The 23,479-nt window shown below is 46.3% G+C and overlaps 1 protein-coding gene across 3 annotated transcripts in view; it reads left to right on the top strand.

The window, feature by feature from the left end:
- Window positions 1-23,479, top strand: part of st8sia5 (ST8 alpha-N-acetyl-neuraminide alpha-2,8-sialyltransferase 5) — a 116,440-nt gene that overhangs the window by 79,097 nt on the left and 13,864 nt on the right. For all 3 annotated transcript variants that reach the window (XM_063042585.1, XM_063042584.1, XM_063042586.1), the window contains exon 5: window positions 14,039-14,151. In XM_063042585.1, the coding sequence (XP_062898655.1) occupies window positions 14,039-14,151 (113 nt within the window). The remainder of the gene's footprint in view (window positions 1-14,038; window positions 14,152-23,479) is intronic.

The following is a 23,479-nucleotide window of genomic DNA, read 5'->3' as shown; positions in this document are numbered from 1 at the left end:
CGGTTTCTCATTGATCAGAGTACCAAACAATCGGTTAATCACATTGCCTCTCAGACGATTAGCACCTATACGATCTGCAAAGTCCTGCCTGGTCCTGCCCAAGGGTTTCAGCCGGAAACGTCGACTGTACATTTTTTCCATAGATGCTGCCTGGCCTTCTGAGTTCCTCCAACATTTTGTGTGTGTTGCTCTGGATTTCCAGCATCTACAGATTTTCTTTTGTTTGTGATTGTTATACTTTATACTTTATTGTTGCCAAACAATTGATACTAGAACGTACAATCATCACAGCGATATTTGATTCTGCACTTCCCGCTCCCTGGATTACAAATTGATAGTAAATATTAAAAATTTAAATTATAAATCATAAATAGAAAATAGAAAAATGGAAAGTAAGGTAGAGCAAAAAAACCGAGAGGCAGGTCCGGATATTTGGAGGGTACAGCCCAGATCAGGTTAGGATCCGTTCAGCAGTCTTATCACAGTTGGAAAGAAGCTGTTCCCAAATCTGGCCATATGAGCCTTCTTCCAGAGGGAAGAGGGACGAAAAGTGTGTTGGCTGGGTGGGTCGTGTCCTTGATTATCCTGGCAGCACTGCTCTGACAGCGTGCGGTGTAAAGAATGCTTTCTTCTAGTTGTTAGCTGGTACAAAGCAGATAGACTTTTTAAAAATCATACTCTCCCAACCCTCAGTCCTTAAGCTTAATTTTCCCTCCACAGTCCCCTCCTTTTTGCTGCTAGAATAACCCTACTCCTCCTCATCGTTCGGATCCGGGCCTTCGTAATCTGGGGCCGGGGCGCATGTTTAAGCAAGCAACTTCATCATACTCAGGATCAAATGACTCTGGTTTCATTTTAGGAAACATCGCCACGGGTCTGGGTCGGGACCTGAGCATCAGGGTACACGTACGTCAGATTACCAGTGCTGCTGTTATGTTACAATTAACACCAATATCAGCCCATACGTATGATGGAACCCCACCATCCTCCAAAAATATCCTCCAGTGACCACCAAGACCCTGGGGAATTATAATCATGAAATTCTTCTCCTGCCTTCTTTATCTTTTCCACTTTCTCCTTAATATTTCTGCCAGATTAGTGGTATCCTTGGACTCGTCAGGAATATAAGCACAGCAGCCCTGTCCTGTGATGGCACGAGAGCCTCCTCTCTCAGCTAACACTAAATCTAGGGCCATAGGATTCTGCAAAGCCACAGTTCTAGTCACTACTACTTCAGCGGTTAATTATTTTATCTGCAATTGCGTACCCTCCGGAGCTAAGATAGTGTCATTAGCTAACCGTCCGAGGGCTGGATGCATCTGTGTCAGTTCCTGAGCTGCCCTGCCTGCCTTGTACATAGGAAATGTAATTATCCAGAACGTTTCCGCATCAGTAATCGCCCTCTTCTTTGGCGGATGGGCAACGGGCTATGAGTCACGAGAGTGACCACCCGCCGGTACTACAAATCCAGGGTAACAACATCCGGTCCAGTTAAGAGGTAACCAGCAGTAAGCTTCACACCCACATATCCGGCATGTTTACCCAACCGTTAATCAGTCTTTTCTTTGCACCTACTCCTTCCCATTAACTGACCCGTCTTGTTTTCCCGGCACCAGCACCTCTCAGCTGTTTGAGTAGCTGCACGGACATTATGATTTGTTAAATTATAGTCAGGCAGAGACCATCCCTCAAAGCAATTTCCCTTAAAGAATACCGGTCCAATTGCCATTCGTGTAGCCTTGTTCTTCTGTTGATTACCTGTTCCCTCCTGTATCCATTCCTTCCCTTCATCTGGCCAGTAATAGCTGCTGGTTATTTTATTGAAGTATTCTCTCTCCTTCTCATTGAAGGGAACTGGCCATAAGGGTACCCCTCCTGCTCCATGCACAGGGATCCAACAACTGACGACATTAGTCCATGTGGCATATTGATAAACTACGCCCAAGTAAGTATTATAGATTCGCCCCAGCATAATAAACCCCAATAGTCCACACAACAAAAGTAATTTCTTCATAATTCAATTTCCCACCTTCCCACCTTCAGGAAACAATAACTTGCACTTGGATCTGTGTACCCAGGCAGGCTTCTCCTGGACTTTCACAGCAGTCCTTGTCACCAGGGTCACTTGGATCTGTGTACCCAGGTAGGCTCCCCTGGACTTTCACAGCAGTCCTTGTCACCAGGGTCACTTGGATCTGTGTACCCAGGCAGGCTTCCCCTGGACTTTCACAGCAGTCCTTGTCACCAGGGTCACTTGGTATGGCTCTTTCCACCTAGGAGAAAGAGGGTCTTTCCTAAGCGTCTGTACAGATACATAGTCTCCAGGTTTAAAGGGGTGAGTGTGTTTTCCCCTGGCTGAGGTAATACAGCAGCTACCTGCCCTTGGTTTGCTTGGACCTCGGTCATCTCTGAGGCTGAAGTACGCGGGTGTTTACAACGAGTGGACAGTCGCGAGGCTGCGGGACCAGACAGCATCCCAGGGCGGGTACTCATAGTGTGCGCGACACAATGTTTAAAGACATTTTTAATCTCTCCCTCTCCCAGTGCAGAGTGCCCTCCTGCTTCAAAACATTCACTATTGTTCCTGTACCTAAAAACACCAAGGTAACATGTCTGAATGACTGGTGTCCTGTCACACTCACCTCAATAATCAGCAAATGCTTTGAGAGGCCGGTCAAGGATTACATCTGCAGAGTGCTACCTCCCAAACTGGATCCCCTACAATTCGCCTACCAACACAACCGATCGACAGATGACACTGCTCTACACACCGTCCTTACACACCTGGAGAAGGACGCTTATGTGAGAATGCTGTTCTTGGACTACAGTTCAGCATTCAACACCATAATTCCATTCAGGATCAACAAGAATCTCAGAGACCTCGGCCTTCACCCTGCCTTGTGTAGCTGGATCCTGGACCTCCTGTCAGATCGGCAGCAGGTGGTAAGAGTGAGCTCCCTCACCTCCACCCCTCAACACAGTTACCCTTCAGGTCTGTGTCCTAAGCCCCCTCCTTTACTCTTTGTATACCCATGACTATGTCACCACCCACAGCTCCAATCTGCTAATTAAATTTGCCGACGACACTATGTTGATTGGCCTAATCTCAAATAATAACAAGGCAGCCTACAGAGAAGAAGTCATCACCCTGACACAGTGGTGTCAAGAAAACAACCTCCCCCTCAATGTCCCAAAACCAAAGGAGCTGGTTGTGGACTACAGGAGGAATGGAGATGGGCTAACCTTTATAGACATCAATGGATCTGGGGTTGAGAGGGTGAACAACTTTAAGTTCCTCAGCATGCACATCACTGAGGATCTCATGTGGTCTGTACACACCAGCTGTGTAGTGAAAAAGGCACAATAGCACCTCTTTCACCTCAGATGGTTGAAGAAGTTTGGCATGGGTCCCCAAATCCTCAGAACTTTCTACAGGGCACAATTGAGAGCATCCTGACTGGCTGCATCACTGCCTGGTATGGGAACTGTGCCTCCCTTAATCACAGGACTCTGCAGAGAGTGGTGTGGACAGCCCAGCGCATCTGTAGATGTGAACTTCCCGTGATTCAGGACAGTTACAAAGACCAGTGTGTAAAAAAGGGCCTGAAAGATCATTGGGGACCTGAGTCACCCCAACCACAAACTGTTCCAGCTGCTACCATCTGGGAAACGGTATCACAGCATAAAAGCCAGGACCAACAGGCTCCGGGACAGCTTCTTCCACCAGGCCATCAGACTGATTCATTCACGCTGATACAATTATATTTCTATGTTATCTTGACTGTCCTGTTGTACATAATGTTTATTACAAATTACTATCAATTGCACATTGCACATTTAGGTGGAGACATTGTAGCGATGTGCTACACACAGAGCTAGAAATTTCTTTTTATTTCAAAATATACTTTATTCACGCAGTCTGTAAGTCGCATTCGAGACTAGTTTATTCAAACTTCGCGGCACTGGCTTTTACGCAGTTCTGTTCCCGCCCTCTCCGGGCGGAAATGATGTCAGAGGTGCATTACAAAAGTCTCTTCCCGTGCGCGGGCTTTCTCCCTTTGCTGGTGAAGAAGGCCCAGTGCCATTTTGGGGCTGGCCTCTCTGTCAACGCGCGTCCCATTTTGTGAGCCGGTTCGCCTGCGTAGAAAGTGGGTCGCCACAACATAATGTAAAGATATTTACTCATGTATATGAAGGATATAAGTAATAAAGTCAATTCAATTCAATTCAATTATTGCTTCACCTAGGGCTTTAACAATTTCTCTGTTTTTCCCATCGGTCCAGACCAAGGACGTTTGTGCACCAGTCAGAGGGGGCCGAGACCCCACCGGTATCAACCTACCCATTAACACTTGGAAGGGAGTCAGTTTAGTTGTCAGCTCACCTGATCTCTTAGAGCGTATAATGCTATGGGAATAGCCTCTGCCATTTCAATCCCGTTTCCTGACTTTCTTTAGCCCATGTATATTTTAATACTCCGTTCATTCTTTCTACTCGTCCTGGGGACAGGAGCTGATACCGAAGGTGACATTCCCAAATAAATCGTAATGCCTGACCCAATTCCTTGAAGAATTTAGCTGTAAAATGTCTCCCTCTAGCACTGTTCGGAACCCCAAATCTGGAAATAATTTCTGTCATTAATGTCTTAACCACAGTTGGAGTATCTTCTTTTCTAGTGGGAAACGCCTCCACCCAACTGGAGAACATGGTCCACTATTACTAATAGGCATCTGTAACCCCCACCTGGCTGGCCTGTGCACAAAGTCTATTTGTAATCTGGTAAATCGTGCCTCCCGGGGGTGGGAAATGGTCAAATTTAGCAGGTGATTTTCCCCTATTGTTTCTCTGGCAAATCTCACACAACCTGCCCCACAATGACCATTAGCCCCGGTGCAGACCCCATTGTTGTTGTGTTTGATGGGTACTACACCCCACCGAACCTACATGTCCTTTCCCATGTACTAATCGAACATGGAGACTCCTGGGACACACCGGGCGGTTATCCGGATGTCGCCAGACCCCCTCAGACTCCATAAAACATTGTTTCCCCTCCCGTATTCCCTTCTCCTCTTCCGGGTCCCGTCTTGGGCGGAAATTAGATCCTGCAGGCTGGGGTAACAGCGGTACATTGTACCTGCATACGTACCAGCGGCTTTCCTGGCAGCCACGTCAGCAGCTGCATCTGCTGTAGTTATGGGCTCTGAGGCTTCGCACGTAATGACAGCAATTTGTTCGGGCAACTGCGCTGCTTGTCGCAGATTTTTAATGAGATACGCATGCTGGATAGGTTTACCTGCAGACAAAATGAACCCTCGATGTTGCCAAAGTGACCCAAAATCATGTACCACCCCGAACGCACACCTGGAGTCTCTATAGATGTTTACTGTGTATCCTTCGGTTAAAATGCAGAAGGCTCAGCTGTCTGAGCGGACGTCCCTTGGGGAAGGGTTCCTACCTCTAGGATACCAAAGGGAGTCACTATCATAGCCTGCCAGTACGGTGGGGTCATTGGGCTTGCTGGAGGAGCCATCCGTAATGACAATGAAATCTGGGTTGTCAACGGGTACAGTGGAGAGGGCCGGCCATGGTGATGTAACGGTCTCTACTACTTCTACACAGTCCTAGGGACCAGCGTAGCCGGGACCGGGACCGGGAGTGCGGGCGCTCTTTTAGAGGTTAAATTCGACTTGCTAAGTAACATGAGCTCGCCCCCGTGCGGCGGGCGGTGGTGAAATGTTGCCTAGCAGCTGAGATGAGAAGCGGCATTACAACATGAGCTGTCAGTACCGGACGGGCATGGTCTGGTATTAACGGGACAGCCCTTTCGACCATCGCTGCCACCGCCCTTACACATGCCGGCATTCCTCTAACCACTGGGGGCAATGGTGGGAGGGATACGCCACTGTGTTCTAGGGTTAACACTCACTTGCGAAACCCTCCTTGTCGTTTATATACAGCCGGATTGGCTATCCCAACGTGGGAGACTGTGTTGGGGCATCTTTTAGTGCCCTGTAAAGGCCAATTTATACTTGTACGTCAAATCGACGCTGTAGGTACGTAAGATTTAGGAGCAGAAGTAGGCCATTTGGCCCATCGAGTCTGCTCCACCATTCAAACATAGGCTGATCCAATTCTTCCAGTCATTTCACTCCCCTGCCTTCTCCCCATATTGTATGTTGCCCTGGTTAATCAAGAACCCATCTATCTCTGCCTTAAATACACCCACTGACTTGGCCTCCACAGCCGCTTGTGACAACAAATTCCACAGATTTACCACCCTCTGACTAAAGTAATTTCTCTGCATCTCTGTTCTAAATGGACGTCCTTCAATCCTGAAGTCGGGTCCTCTTGTTCTAGAACCCCCTACCATGGGAAATAACTTTGTCATATCTAATCTATTCAGGCCTTTTAACATCCGGAATGTTTCTATCAGATCCCCCCTCATTCTCCTGAACTTCAGGGAATACAGTCCAAGAGCTGTCAGACGTTCCTCATATGGTAAACCTTTTATTCCTGGAATCATTCTTGTGAATCTTCTCTGAACCCTTTCCAATGTCAGTTTATCCTTTTCAAAATAAGGAGCCCAAAACTGCACACAATACTTCAAGTGTGGTCTCACAAGTGCCTTATAGAGCCTCAACATCACATCCCTGCTCTTATACTGGCATTCATAGCAAGGGGATTCAAGTACAGGAGCAGGGAGGTACTACTGCAGTTGTACAAGGCCTTGGTGAGGCCACACCTGGAGTATTGTGTGCAGTTTTGGTCCCCTAATCTGAGGAAAGACATCCTTGCCATAGAGGGAGTACAAAGAAGGTTCACCAGATTGATTCCTGGGATGGCAGGACTTTCATATGGTGAAAAACTGGATCGACTAGGCTTATACTCGTTGGAATTTAGAAGATTGAGGGGGTATCTTATTGAAACATATAAAATCCTAATGGGATTGGACAGGCTAGATGCAGGAAGATTGTTCCCAATGTTGGGGAAGTCCAGAACCAGGGGTCACAGTTTGAGGATAAAGGGGAAGCCTTTTAGGACCGAGATTAGGAAAAACTTCTTCACACAGAGAGTGGTGAATCTGTGGAATTCTCTGCCACAGGAAACAGTTGAGGCCAATTCATTGGTTATATTTAAGAGGGAGTTAGATATGGCCCTTGTGGCTAAAGGGATCAGGGGGTATGGAGAGAAGGCAGGTACAGGATTCTGAGTTGGATGATCAGCCATGATCATACTGAATGGCGTTGCGGGCTCGAAGGGCCGAATGGCCTACTCCTGCACCTATTTTCTATGTTTCTATACTCTATACCTCTAGAAATGAATTCTAACATTGCATTTGCCTTCTTATAGCCCACAAATCCTGAACAAACCGCCACACACCCAGTCTCCTCGGCTTGGGGTTGGGTGATTTCTGCGTATTGCAAGGGCTTTGAGTTAGTCACAGAACCCCTTGTTGCAATAGCCTCTCTATTATGGGTTCAGTACCGCTGACGGCCTCCAGAGAAAGGCAATATTGTCTGATGGAGGGTAGTCGGGCATTTCCTTCAACAGTCCCTTGATGGGGAGCCACGGACTTCACAAACCCTACGTGATTCTTACCCTGTGCCCACAATACAGGATCCACCCTGCAACTCTCTTGTGGATCACACAATCTGGGTGTAAGAGGGGAGCTCCGTCTATGAAATTCACGTTCGGCATGTAACGCAGTTACTACCTTTACCCTTGTATCTGGTCCGTAATAACTCACCCCACTTTGATTAGTTGGCGTTCTCCGACGCTCGTCTCACTACAGTTCCCAAATCTTTAGGTTTAGAAGGATGTTTGACTACCAGTGGACTGGTAGACGTGGGGCTGGGAAAGATCCCCCAGTTTTATTTTGAACAGAACCTCAGCTGCTATTCCCTCAGGGCCAAAAATTACCCTGCCCGATATTAACCACTTCTTGCCTTCATGTTGATTTACTTGGATTCTGTAATCCTGATTGGGATTTGGATCCTGGAAGGCCACAGTGCAGTTGCTAGTTTACAAGTTCTTCCATAAGACATAGGAGCAGAATGAGGCCATTCAGCCCATCGACTCTGCTCCTCCATTCCATCATGGCTGATCCCGGATCCCACTCAATCCCATACACATGCCTTCTCACCATAACCTTTGATGCCCTGACCGATCCGCCTTAAATATACCCATGGTTTTGGCCTACATAGCTGTCTATGACAGAGCATTCGACAAATTCACCGCTCTCTGGTTAAAAAAATTCCTCCTTACCTCTGTTCTAAGTGTCACCCCTCAATTTTGAGGCTGTGCCCTCTAGTTCTGGACACCCCCACCAAAGGAAACCCCCTCTCCACATCCACCCTATCTAGTCCTTTCAACATTCGGTAGGTTTCAATGAGACCCCCCACATTCTTCTAAATTCCAGTGAGTACGGGCCCAAAGCTGCCAAACATTCCTCATATGTTAACCCCTTCATTCCCAGAATCATCCTCATGAACCTCCTCTGGACTCTCTCCAATGACAGCACATCCTTTCTGAGATATGGGGCCCAAAATTGTTGACAATTTTCCAAGTGCAGTCTGACTAGTGTCTTATAAAGCCTCAGCATTATCTCGTTGTTTTTATATTCTATTCCGCTTGAAATATATGCCAACATTGCATTTGCCTTCTTTACCATAGACTCAACCTGTGAATTAATCTTCTGGGAGTCTTGCCTGAGGACTCTCAAGTCCCTCTGCACCTCTGATGTTTGAACCCTCTCCCCATGTAGATAATAGTCTGCACTGTTGTTCCTTTTACCAAAATGCATTATCATACATTTCCCAACACTGTATTCCATCGGCCACTTTTTTGTCCATTCTTCCAATTTGTCTAAGTCCTACTGCAATTGCATTGCTTCCTCAGCACTACCTACCCCTCTACGTATCTTTGTATCATCCGCAGTTTGCCACAAAGCCATCAGTTCAAATCATTGACAAACAATGTGAAAAGTAGTGGTCCCAATACTGACCCCTGAGGAACACCACTGGTCACTGGCAGCCAAACAGAAAAGGGCCCTTTTATTCCACCTGCTGCCTCCTGCCTGTCAGCCATTCCTCTATCCATGCCAGTATCTTTCCTGTAATGCCATGGGATTTTATCTTTTAAGCAGCCTCTTGTATGGCACCTTATTAAATGCCACCAATGCCAATGCCTTCCTGCCTGTCCTTTTGATACAAAGTTTATCCTTTGATGTTAAGCTCCTAACTCTGGCCTTCATTCACCCACGACTCAATGATGCCCACAGTTTCGTACCAACCATTCTCTAATCGCGCCACAAATTCATCCACCTTATTCCGATACTACAAGGATTTAAATACAACACCTTCAGTCCTAGATTCATGCCCTTTTGAATTTTCCTTCTGTGGTACAATTTAACTCTTTGCTCTGTCTGCATTTGTACCTAATCATTGGCCTGTCCTTCCTTACATTCATGTAACACCTATCATCCAAGTGTAAACCTGCTGGCTCACCCTCAGCTCTATCATACTGGTTCCCATCCCCCTGCCATAACATATTGGACCCCCACTTAAATTGTCCAGAAACTCCCCTGCTTAATGTCAGCTTCAGTTTGCTGCCGTAGCCGATTTCCCTCAATGCGCCAGCTGGGTCCCCTAATTGTTCAGTTTATTGTAGCAGTCTGTTTTCGGGGATTTCAAGATACCTTCGGAGGTACAGTGAATAACAACATTTAATTTGCAGAGTGCTTGGCATCCAAGCAAACTAACAGGTGAGTTCTCAGCTATAACGAACGTTTCATCATTCAAATTGTTCTCTATATTGATTTCAACTGGCTCGGACATGGGTTCTATCACAGGAACACCGGCTGCTCCTACAGTCTTTCATACCTTTACTGCCTTTAGCTGGTGCCACAGAAGGTGTACAGACAACACTGTAGCACCAGGATCAATCAGAGCTTGCATTCTCCTTTCATCTGTCTCTATGTCTAACATGGGCTTCTCTAGGGCGTTTCTTGAAAGCCTGATCATTGCTGCCTGTTTTTTTGCTCCCTTTGTGGCCCTCTGTTGTTGGTTAACATTTTTAACATCTGTCGGACGATGCTGAAGATGTTCTACGAGTCTGTGATGGCCAGTGCGATCATGTTTGCTGTTGTGCGCTGGGTTAGCAGGCTGAAGGTAGCAGACACCAACAGAATCAACAAACTCATTCGTAAGGCCAGTGATGTTGTGGGGATGGAACTGGACTCTCTGACGGTGGTGTCGGAAAAGAGGATGCTGTCCAAGTTGCATGCCATCTTGGTCAATGTCTCCCATCCACTACATAATGTACTGGGTGGGCACAGGAGTACATTCAGCCAGAGACTCATTCCACCGAGATGCAGCACAGAGCGTCATAGGAAGTCATTCCTGCCTGTGGCCATCAAACTTTACAACTCCTCCCTTGGATGGTCAGACACCCTGAGCCAATAGGCTGGTCCTGGACTTATTTCATAATTTACATATTACTATTTAACTATTTATGGTTTTATTACTATTTATTATTTATGGTGCAACTGTAACGAAAACCAATTTCCCCCGGGATCAGTAACGTATGACTATGACTATGTTAAAGGAGGCTTCCCCTCTCTCATCTTTATCAGGGTCTCTTCCCTTTCCACTCCATCTGGTTCAACACTCCTTGGACCACTGTCCTGTCTTCCCACACTGCCTGCATACATCCGGACTCTTATCCCGTGCTTCCGCCCTCCTCTTTTCTTGTTGCACACACTGTCCGTTTCCTCCCTGATTTGTAAACAGGTCGTTCCTATCCATGTCAATGAGGGATGTTCTGACATCCTCCCAACATTCCACATCCGTCAATTTTTAAAAATGTGCTACCTCTGGTTGGAGACAATTTATAAATGTTTGCGCTGTCAGTGGGTCGTTTGCTGCTGGGGTGGGGAGGGATTCCCTGCACTAGATTCCCAAGTGTCTTTTAAACTGGCCAATAAAATCAGTAATAGTCCCACCCTGCTTTTGCTGACATCTAGTTACGTCTCCAAAGTCACTGTGTTGCCTGGCTCCTGCGAGAATGGCATCTTTTGCTCTGTTCAGCCAATCACTCATTCCATCAGTAGGACCCCCATCACCATCCCCCTCGTTTCCCAGTGGAGGGGCCCAGCCCCCCTGTGGTCATTGGGGTGCATTAGGGAAGTCCTATTTTCACACCTGGTCAAGAAGTTCCATATCCTACCTTAAGCCATGCCTGGACATCTCCAGGTAATGATAAAAAGTCTGGCAAGTCTGCTCCAACCAATTATGGAAGGCTACCGGGTTTGCGTAGTGGACTGGGGGCTCCGCTAATCATGTTGCGTACCTCAGCCAGGGTCCAGGGTTTATGGAACATTCCCTAGTGTTTGCAAGGAGCCTGGAGCAGAGAATCTGAACTATCCGCCGTTCCCTGCTCAGCTTGGCCCCCACGTGCCCCCCATCTTATCACAGGCCCGTCTCTTGACCTGGTCTGTGAATGGTTCTACCCTCAGTCTCTGCGCCACGCTGGGATCCCCACTGCCCCACTGGAACCGCCGGTTCCCTCGGCTGTAGCTGTTATTGCCACTGCTGTGGGCAGTCACAATGCCGGAGCACCCCAACAGCCGTGTCTATGACTTCCATGTCATCCGGAAGATGCAGGGAAGGGGGGAGAGGAGCTATTCGAGGACAGTCCAGTGCCTGAGGCCGTCAGAGCTGAGGCTCCTGATGGGGGCACCTTGTCCTTTTGCATAATTTGTTCTTCCTCTTTTTTAGGTTTAACCTTTGGAGGCTGGAGCCACTTAGCCAACTCTTCCCACTTGTTAGAACTCCACATCATATGCTCTCAATCCCAAATGTGATCTCTGTCCCCAGCTTTTGTTTCATTTCGCCATTACTGAAACTTCTTTAGACCAAAGAATCTGCCATACAGCCAGTCCCCACCTGCCCACCCATAGAGATCCCGAGAAAATGTCACAGAGTACCTGCTGTCTCCCATTTCCAACCAAAGCTCGTCCGCTGGCAAACCCAAGGGAACCAAGGAGTCCCCTAAGAGCTGTTTCGTCTTCCTATGTCTTCTTTCGGGTGTTGTTGTTCGTGGGTGCTGTCATTAGGGCTATGGGTAACCCTAGATAATTTCTCAGGTAAGGACATGTTCCGCACAGCTTTGTGGGCTGAAAGGCCTGTAGGTTGTGCTGTAGGTTTCCTGTGTCTCTAAGTCTCACAGGTGGGTACCCTGGTCGGATCTTGATGATAAGCAAGTTTCTTGGATGGGATCAACGGGATCCCGTATCATTGGGATGCTTGTCACCAGATTCTGTGAGAGAATTTAGTACCGATCAAACACAAAGTAGGCAAACACCCCGAGGCTACTTGCCGCCTTTATTTCGTGAATTCAGGGGAGCTCTTCCACACAACATCTCCACCAACGCAAGGTTACAATTCCAATCTATACAGTAAGTCCAAGCACACTCGGTCAGCCCGTCTCTGGATAATGCTTCTGCAATTTAGACTTTAGTACCTATACAATCGGTTCCTCATTGATGACATGATCTATTGTTAGTACAAAGAAGACAAAGCTATTCCTGTTTTTTAATCACGGTCTCCCGACAATTCTGCTGACCCCCAGTCCTCAAGCTTAATTTTTCCTCCACAACATCAGAAAAGCCAGCCTCCCCTCTCTAGACTCTGTCCACACTTCCTACTTCAATATAAAGCAGAACGCATAATCAAAGACCTCACCCACCTCACACATTCTCTATTCTCCCCTTTCTCACCAGGCAGAAGATGCAAAATCCTGAAAGCACGAACTGCCAGGCTCAAGGATAGCTTCTACCCCACTGTCATCAGACTCTTGAATGGGGCTCTAGTATAAGTCATCCTTGTTCTCCAGTCCTGATGAAAGATCTCAGCCTGAAACGTTGACTGTATTCCTTTCTATAGATGCTGCCTGGCCTGCTTAGTTCCTCCAGCGTTTTGTGTGTGTTGCTTGGATTTGCAATGTCTGCAGATTTTCTCTTGTTTGGAATTACGTATACATACTGTGACCACTAGGGGTCACTGAAACACTGCAGATACATGCTGTGACCACTAGGGGACAGTGAAACACTGCAGATACATGCTGTGACCACTAGGGGTCACTGAAACACTGCATAGACATACTTCACTTTATTGTTGCCAAACAATTGATACTAGTACGTACAATCATCACAGCGATATTTGATTCTGTGCTTCCCGCTCCCTGGATTACAAATCGATAGTAAATATTAAAAATTTAAATTATGAATCATAATTAGAAAATAGAAAAATGGAAAGTAAAGTAGTGCGAAAAAACCGAGAGGCAGGTCCGGATATTCGGAGGGTACGGCCCAGATCTGGGTCAGGATCCGTTCAGCAGTCTTGTCACAGATGGAAAGAAGTTGTTCCCAAATCTGGCCATATAAGTCTTCAAGCTCCTGAGCCTTCTCCCGGAGGGAAGAGGGATGAAAAGTGTGTTGGCTGGGTGGGTCGTGCCCTTGATTATCCTGGCAGCACTGCTCCGACAGCGTGCGGTGTAAAGTGAGACCAAGGACGGAAGATTGGTTTGTGTGATGTGCTGCGCTGTGTTCACAATCTTCTGCAGCTTCTTCCGGTCTTGGACAGGACAACTTCCATACCAGGTTGTGATGCACCCTAGAAGAATGCTTTCTACGGTGCATCTATAAAAATTAGTGAGGGTTTTAGGGGACAGGCCAAATTTCTTTAGTTTTCTCAGAAAGTAAAGGCGCTGGTGGGCCTTCTTGGCAGTGGACTCTGCATGGTTGGACCAAGTCAGGTCATTTGTGGTATTGACCCCAAGGAACTTAAAGCTTTTGACCTGTTTCACTTGCGCACCACTGATGTAAATTGGGTCGTGCAGTTGCTACTCCTTCTGAAGATGCATACTAAATAGTTATCTGTACATAAACAATTACAGAAAATACAAGCAAATAATTAATTGTTAAGCTATGAAGAAAATAATATTTAAACAGTCTAATCCAACAGCTCCCTCTTAACAGGAAATGCCATACTCACGGTCCCAGTTTAAGAAATGTGCGGTGGTTGGGAACGGAGGAATTCTGAAGAACAGCAGGTGTGGCAACGAGATTGATTCTACGGATTTTGTGTTCAGGTACGATGCAGCAGAGCCTTAACCGGCAAATGCTTACTCAATACATAGTAGGAATATTTTAGTGCTTGTTCTTTCCACTGAAATGAAGTTCTCTGGATATCTCCGCTTTACGAGTTTACTCAAGGTTCAAGATTTTTAATATAAAGGAGAAATTGTTGCTCTGGATCTGATGTAGCACAAAAAAAAAACACATTAAGGTAAGGAACACGCACCACACCCCAGATGCTGGAGGAGCTGCAGTAGTGTCCTGACGAAGGGTCTCGGCACAAAACATTGACTCTACTCCTTTCCATAGACGCTGCCTGGCCTGCTGAGTTCCTCCAGCATTTAAAGTGTGTTGTGTGGATTTCCAGCATCTGCAGATTTTCTTTTGTTTTTGATTGACATGTGGTCGATGTTTAGAGATCTCTTGCGGGACGCAAGGGATAAATTTGTCCCAGTGAGGAAGATAGAGAATGGTAGGGTGAAGGAACCATGGGTATCAAGTGAGGTGGAAAATCTAGTCAGGAGGAAGAAGGCAGCATACATGAGGTTTAGGAAGCAAGGATCAGATGGGTCTATTGAGGAATATAGGGAAGCAAAAAAGGAGCTTAAGAAGGGGCTGAGAAGAGCACGAAGGGGGCATGAGAAGGCCTTGGCGAGTAGGGTAAAGGAAAACCCCAAGGCAGTCTTCAATTATGTGAAGAAAAAAAGGATGACAGGAGTGAATGTAGGACCGATTAGAGATAAAGGTGGGAAGATGTGCCTGGAGGCTGTGGAAGTGAGCGAGGTCCTCAATGAATACTTCTCTTCGGTATTCACCAATGAGAGGGAACTTGATGATGGTGAGGACAATATGAGTGAGGTTGATGTTCTGGAGCATGTTGATATTAAGGGAGAGGAGGTGTTGGAGTTGTTAAAATACATTAGGACAGATAAGTCCCCGGGGCCTGACGGAATATTCCCCAGGCTGCTCCACGAGGCGAGAGAAGAGATTGCTGAGCCTCTGGCTAGGATCTTTACGTCCTTGTTGTCCACGGGAATGGTACTGGAGGATTGGAGGGAGGCGAATGTTATCCCCTTGTTCAAAAAAGGTAGTAGGGATAGTCCGGGTAATTATAGACCAGTGAGCCTTACGTCTGTGGTGGGAAAGCTGTTGGAAAAGATTCTTAAAGATAGGCTCGATAGGCATTTAGAGAATCATGGTCTGATCAGGGACAGTCAGCATGGCTTTGTGAAGGGCAGATTGTGTCTAACAAGCCTGATAGAGTTCTTTGAGGAGGTGACGAGGCATATAGATGAGGGTAGTGCAGTGGATGTGATCTATATGGATTTTAGTAAGGCATTTGACAAGGTTCCACACGGTAGGCTTATTCAGAAAGTTAGAAGGCATGGGATCCTGGGAAGTTTGGCCAGGTGGATTCAGAATTGGCTTGCCTGCCAAGGCAGAGGGTGGTGGTGGAGGGAGTACATTCAGATTGGAGGATTGTGACTAGTGGTGTCCCACAAGGATCTGTTCTGGGACCTCTACTTTTCGTGATTTTTATTAACGACCTGGATGTGGGGGTAGAAGGGTGGGTTGGCAAGCTTGCAGATGACACAAAGGTTGGTGGTGTTGTAGATAGTGTAGAGGATTGTCAAAGATTGCAGAGAGACATTGATAGGATGCAGAAGTTGGCTGAGAAGTGTCAGATGGAGTTCAACCCAGAGAAGTGTGAGGTGGTACACTTTGGAAGGACAAACTCCAAGGCAGAGTACAAAGTAAATGGCAGGATACTTGGTAGTGTGGAGGAGCAGAGGGATCCGGGAGTACATGTCCACAGATCCCTGAAAGTTGCCTCACAAGTGGATAGGGTAGTTAAGAAAGCTTACGGGGTGTTAGCTTTCATAAGTCGAGGGATAGAGTTTAAGAGTCACGATGTAATGATGCAGTTCTATAAAACTCTGGTTAGGTCACTCTTGGAGTACTGTGTCCAGTTCTGGTCACCTCACTATAGAAAGGATGTGGAAGCATTGGAAAGGGTACAGAAGAGATTTATCAGGATGCTGCCTGGTTTAGAAAGTATGCATTATGATCAGAGATTAAGGGAGCTAGGGCTTTACTCTTTGGAGAGAAGGAGGATGAGAGGAGACATGATAGGGGTGTACAAGATAATAAGAGGAATAGATAGAGTGGATAGCCAGCGCCTCTTCCCCAGGGCACCACTGCTCATTACAAGAGGACATGGCTTTAAGGTAAGGGGTGGGAAGTTCAAGGGGGGATATTAGCGGAAGGTTTTTCACTCAGAGAGTGGTTGGTGCGTGGAATGCACTGCCTGAGTCAGTGGTGGAGGCAGATACACTCGTGAAGTTTAAGAGACTACCAGACAGGTGTATGGAGGAATTTAAGGTGGGGGCTTATATGGGAGGCAGGGTTTGAGGGTCGGCACAACATTGTGGGCCGAAGGGCCTGTACTGTGCTGTACTATTCTATGTTCTATGTTCTATAAGGTAAAGAACACAGTGCATTAGGGATACAGGATTAAAAAGCGTAAAGTACTCAAAGTGTTATATCTCAGTGCACAGAGTATAAGAAATAAGGTGGATGATCTTGTTGCACTATTACAGATTGTCAGGTATGATGTTGTGGTCATCACTGAATCGTGGCTGAAGGATGGTTGTAGTCGGGAGCTGAATGTCCAAGGTTACACGTTGTATTGGAGGGATAGGAAGGTAGGCAGTGGGGAAGGCAAGGCTCTGCTGGTAAGGAATGGCATCAAATCAGTAGAAAAATGTGACATAGGATTGGGAGATGTTGAATCCTTGTGGGTTGAGTTAAGAAACTGCAAGGATAAAAGGACCCTGGTGACAGTTATATCCAGATCTCCCAATAGTTGATTGGATGTGGACCACAGATTACGATAAGAAATAGAAAAGGTGTTTTAAAAGGGTAATGTTATGCTAGTCTTGGGAGATTTTAATATATGGGTAGATTGGAAAAATCAGGTTGGTAATGGATCTCAAGGGAATGAATTTGTCGAATGCCTACGAGGTGGCTTTTTAGAGCAGCTTGTCATTGAACCTGCTAGGGGATCAGCTATACTGGATTGGGTATTATGTAATGAACTGAGGTGATTAGGGAGCTTAAGGTAAAGGAACCCTTAGGAGACAGTGATCACAATATGATTGTGTTCAACTTGAAATTTGATAGGGAGAAAGTAAAGTCTGATGTAGCAGTATTTCAGTGGAGTAAAGGAAATTACAGTGGTATAAGAGAGGAGTTGGCTGAAGTAAATTGGAAGGAGATGCTGGCAGGGATGTCAGCAGAGCAGCAATGGCCTGAGTTTCTAGGGAAAAAAAATAAAGTATTCCAAAATCAAAGAAATACTCAAATGGCAAAATATTCTTTCTGAGGCTGACAAAGGAAGTCAAAGCTCATGCAAAAGCACACAAGAAAGCAGAAATCAGCGGGAAGATAGAGCATTAAGAAGCTTTTAAAAACCTACAGAAAGTAACTAAATGAATCATTAGGAGAGAAAAGATGAAATATGAAATCAAATGAGCAAACAATGTTAAGGTGGATAGAAAAAGCTTTCTCAAGTACATAAAAAATAAAAGAGAGATGAGAGTGGATATAGGACCGCTAGAAAATGAGACCGGAGAAATAATAATGGGGGACAAGGGAATGGCAGATGAACTAAATGAGTATTTTGCATCAGTCTTCACTGTGGAAGACACTAACAGTGTGCCAAGTGTTGAAGGGTGTGAGGGAAGAGAAGTGAGTGCAGTTACTATTACAAGGGAGAAGGTTTTAAAAAAAGCTAAAGGAACTAAAGGTGCGTAAGTCACCTGGACCAGATAAACTGCACCCGAGGGTTCTGAAAGAGGTAGCGTTAGAGATTGTGGTGGCATTAGAAATAATCTTTCAAAAATCATTGGACTCTTGACATCTGGCATAGGACAAAGTCAGCATGGTTTCCTGAAGGGAAAATCCCGCCTGATGAACCTGTTTCAATTCTTTGAGGAGATTACAAGTAGGATAGATAAAGGGGATGTAGTGGATGTTATATATTCGATTTTCAGAAGGCCTTTGACAAGGTGCCACACGTGAGGCTGCTTACCAAGTTAAGAGCCCATGGAATTACAGGAAAGTTACTAGCATGGTTAGAGCATTGGCTGATTGGTTGAGGCAGTGAATAGGAATAAAAGGATCCTTTTCTGGTTGGCTGCCAGTGACTAGTGGTGTTCTGCATGGGCCAGTGTTAGGACAGCTTCTTTGAATGCTGTATATCAATGACTTAGATGACGAAATAGATGACTTTGTTGCCAAGTTTACAGATGATACGAAGATTGGTGGAGGGGCAGGTAGTGTTGAGGAAACAGGAAGGCTGCAGAAGGACTTAGACAGATTAGGAGAATGGGCAAGAAAGTGGCAAATGAAATACAATGTTGGAAAATACATGGTCATGTACTTTGGTAAAAGAAATAAATGTGCGAATTATTTTCTAAATGGGGAGAAAATCTGAAAATCTTAGGTGCAAAGGGGCTTGGGGGTCCTTGTGCAGAACACCCTGAAGGTTAACTTGCAGGTTGAATCAGTGGTGAGGAAGGCAAATGCCATGTTAGCATTCATTTCCAAGAGGTCTAGAATACAAGAGCAAGGATGTGATGCTGAGGCTTTATAAGGCACTGGTGAGACCTCACCTTGAATATTGTGAACAGTTTTGGGCCCCTCATCTTAGAAAAGATGTGCTGGCATTGGAGAGGGTCCAGAGGAGGTTCACAAGGATGATTCTAGAAATTAAAGGGTTATCATATAAGGAATGTTTAATGGCTCTGGGTCTGTCCTCCCTTGAATTCAGAAAGATGAGATGGCATCTCATTGAAACCTTTCGAATGCTGAAAGGCCTAGTCAGAGTAGATGTGGAAAGAATGTTTCCCATGGTGGGGGAGTCTAGGACAAGAGGGCACAGCCTCGGAATAGAAAGTGTCCTTTCAAAACAGGGATGCAGAGAAATTTCTTTAGCCAGAGGGTTGTCAATTTGTGGAATTTGTTACTACAGGCAGCTGTGGAGGCCAGGTCATTGGGTGTATTTAAGGCGGAGATTGATAGGTTCTTGATGGAACATGGCATCAAAGGTTACGGAGAGAAGGCCGGGGAGTGGGGCTGAGGAGGGGAAAAAAAGATCATCTATGATTGAATGGTGGGGCGGATTCAATGGGCCAAATGGCCTAATTCTGCTCCTAAAATAGTAGAACAAATATAGATACATAAGATAGTTTATATAGATTGATTGTATGTCCATGAAGTGACACTAGGCACAGGAGTGTCTGTACGTAAGGTGACTCTGACAGGAAGTGATAAAGTAGTGGAGGGGCGGGTTAATAGGTGGAGGTGTTGATCAGTTTTTCTGCTTGGGGGAGGTAACTGTTTTTGAGCCTGGTGGCCCCAGTGTGGATATTATGTAGTCCCCTCCCTGATAGGAGTCCATGAGCAGACTGGGTGGGACAAACAGAAGATATTGCCATCGCGGTCAGCAATCTCTAGTTGGGGGTTCATTTCCCGCCACCCCGTGTGAGGAGTTTATACGCTCTTCCTGTGACTGTGTGGGTTTCCTCTGGGTGCTCCAGTTCCCGCCACATTTCAAAGACGTAGGGTTAGGGTTCGAGAGTTGTGGGCATACTCTGTTGGCGCCAGAAATGTGACAACACTCGTGGGCTGCCCAGCACAATCCTCACTGATTTGATTTGACAGAAACGATGTATTTTACCGTCCGTTTCGATGTACCCCGTGACAAATAAAGCTAATCTGTAATTACTAATCTCTCATCTTTACTGATATTGAAGACGTTGCCTTTCTCTGTAAAATTTCGGCAGCCTAACTGCCCTTTCCACCAGCCTGTCCACATCTTCTTGATGTCTGCTCACTTCACTTCTAGTTTGTAATTTTTTACAAATAACTTTTAAATGTCAAGCTTTCGAGAGTCACAAATTCTCTCGGCAGGAATTGGAGACAAAGATGGCATGTGCTGGTATGTGCACCCAGCTGGTGGCTGTCTGCCTCAGGACCCTGCAGAGATACCCCTACGGTGACCACCCTCCGAGGTGGCATGTGCTGGTGACGCACTTTCTCCACCAAGGGCACTGCCCGCACGAGGGCACGCAGCTTCCCGTAGACAGCATGAGGCTTTGCCACTCTGGTGGGGGACAGCGCTCTGGCTGTGAGGGGGGACTGGTCCCCATCCTATCATGGTGGGTGTCAAGGGGGCTCAGGGAACTAGAGGGGCTCTGCCTGCACCACTGATTGATGGGCAGGAGGTGCTCCTCGGGCCCAGGCTGCAGCATACCTTGCAGGAGAGGGTCCCACTGAACTTGAGCTGTCTCGTGGGGACGTCCGTCATGCCCTTTTGTGACGCTCCAAAGTGTTTCTTATATGGGCCGCTCCTGTAACATCTTTCACTTCCTTGCCTTTGCTGCTGACCGGACTCGCCTTGGTGGTCTGCTTTACCAGCTGGTCTCCAGTGGAACTCTCTTCATACAGGGCCCTTTGCCTGTACATTGGGGACCTGGGGTGGAAGGTGTTGCATGGGGCAGTACTGAGCAGGTTCACTGATGCCCCGTCCATCTGTTGGTTCTGTGAGTGGGAGAGGCTGCGGCCCCTCTTTGAGTTTCTGAAGGGGCTGCTGCTCAGGTTCTGGTTGCACTCATGTACGGGCACCCAGTACGAGGGTGGGGGGTGTGGCGGGTCACCATAAGACCATAAGATATAGGAGCAGAAGTAGGCCATTCAGCCCATCGAGTCTGCTCCGCCATTCCGTCATGTGCTGATCCAATTCTTCTAGTCATTCCCACTCCCCTGCCTTCTCCCCATACCCTTTAACGCCCTGGCTAGTCAAGAACCTATCTATCTCTGCCTTAAATACACCCAATGACTTGGCCTCCACAGTTACTGGTGGCGACAAATTCCACAGATTTACCACCCTCTGACAAAAGTCATTTCTCCGCATCTCTGTTTTAAAAGGATGTCCTTCAATCCTTAAGTTGTGCCCTCTTGTCCTGGACTCCCCTGTCATGGGAAATAACTTTGCCATATCTAATCTGTTCAGGTCTTTTAACATTCAGAATGTTTCTATGAGATCCCCTCTCATTCTCCTGAACTCCAGGGAATACAGCCCAAGAGCTGCCAGACGTACCTCATACAGTAACCCTTTCATTCCTGGAATCATTCTTGTGAATCTTCTCTGAACCCTCTCCAATGTCAGTACATCCTTACTAAAATAAGGAGCCCAAAACTGCACACACTACTCCAAGTGTGGTCTCACGAGTGCCTTATAGAGCCTCAACATCACATCCCTGCTCTTATATTCTATACCTCTAGGAATGAATGTCAACATTGCATTCGTCTTCTTCACAACTGACTCAACCTGGAGGTTAACCTTTAGGGTATCTTGCACAAGAATTCCCAAGTCCCTTTGCATCTCTGCATTTTGAATTCTCTCCCCATCTAAATAGTAGTCTACCCGTTTATTTCTTCCACCAAAGTGCAAGATTTTACTGCTGGGCTTGCTCCTGGGCCTGGCCAAGATGGCCATTCAGGGGTCCAGGTGATGGACAGTCGAGGGCTCTGCCAGGGCTGACTGCCTGCCCCTCTTCTGAGGATATGTTCGTGCCTGTCTGTCCTTGGAGAGGGAGCACTTTCTGTTTGTCAGTGTAAAAATAAAGCCAAATTAAATCCACTGCGATTCAATGTTGTAAAACAATAAAACATGAGAGCTTCCAAGGAGGGGTGAATACTTTTTATAGGCATTGTGTATGGCCTTGTGTTGTATATGACAGTTGGCTCTGTGTTTTGCACCTTGGTCCTGGAGAAACACCTTGGTTCTGTTTGGCTGTATTCCTGGGTACTCAGTCATGTGTGGCTGAATGATAATTCAACTTGAACATGGGGAACGTGACCATCTTTTATCTTGTGGTCCTGACATGGACGCTGCTCCAGTACTTTACACCTCTCTTTACTCAGCACTCCAAAGCGGAGTTTGATAGGTTTGTGATCAGTCAGGCTGTCAAAGGTTACAGGGAGAAGGCAGGAGAATGTGGCTGACAGAGAAAATAAATCAGCCGTGATTAAAAGGCAGAGCAGACGCAATGGGCCGAATCACTGGAATCTGCTCCTATGTTCTTATAATCTGCTTATTTCAGTCCAGATGAAAGACATTTCTCACATCATCAGCATGCTGAGGCTTAGATTATGATTCCACTTCCCATTCACACTTTCAAGACTACTCAGGTTAGAGCAGTTTGTGCTCAAGCCTACCAGAGGAAAGGCTGTCTTAGATTGCGAGCTGTGTAATAACTCAGATCTTGTCAGGGAGCCTAACATAAAGGGACCCTTAGGAGGCCATGATCATAATATGATTGAATTCATGTTGCAATTTGAGAGGGAGAAGCATAACTCACATGTATCAGTATCACAATGGAATAAAGGGAATTACAGAGGCATGAGAGAGGAGCTTGCCCAGGTGGATTGGAGGAGGATACTGGCAGGGATGATGGCAGAACAGAGATGGCTGAAGTTTCTGGGATTTGTTCACAAGGTGCAGGAAAGATATGTCCTACAGAGGAAGAAGTTCTCAAATGGCAGGGGTAGGTAACGGTGACTGATAAGGGAAGTTGAGGACTGTATAAAAGCCAAGGAAAGGGCATATAAGGTAGCAAATATGAGTGGGAAGTTGGATGATTGGGAAGCTTTTAAAATCCAACAAAAGGCAACTAAAAGGGTTATAAGATGGGAAAAGATGAAATATGAGGGCAAACTAGCCAATAATACAAAGCAAAACATGAAAAGTTTTTTTCAGTTGTATAAGGAGTACAAGGAAGGTGAGAGTTGATATTGAACTGCTGGAAAATGATGCAGGTGAGGTAGTAACGGGGAACAATGAAATGGCAGATGAACCTAATGGGTATTTTGCATCTTCTTCACTGTGTGCCAGTGGTCCATGAGTGTCAGGGAGTTGGAGTGAGTACCATTGCTATTACAAAGGAAAACATGTGAGGCAAACTGTAAGGTCTTAAGGTGGATATCTCACTGGGCCAGATGGACTATGTCCCAGAGTCCTGAGAGAGGTTGCTGAGGAGATAACAGATTCATTGATCATGATCAATTTGGTCATGAGTTGTTCCTCAGGGGTCAGCATTGGGACCGCTACTTTTCAGATTGTTTATGATTTGGATAATGAAACTGATGGCTTTGTGGCAAAGTTTGAAGATGATACAACGATAGGCGCGGGGTAGGTAGTGCGATTGTAGCAGGACTTTGACAAATTGGAGCATTGGTCAAAATGTGGCAGATGGAATGCAGTGTTGGGAAATG

Source organism: Mobula hypostoma, chromosome 3 (genome assembly GCF_963921235.1).
Source record: "Mobula hypostoma chromosome 3, sMobHyp1.1, whole genome shotgun sequence".
Taxonomy (NCBI): domain Eukaryota; kingdom Metazoa; phylum Chordata; class Chondrichthyes; order Myliobatiformes; family Myliobatidae; genus Mobula; species Mobula hypostoma.
This window is presented reverse-complemented; position numbering and strand designations above follow the sequence as displayed.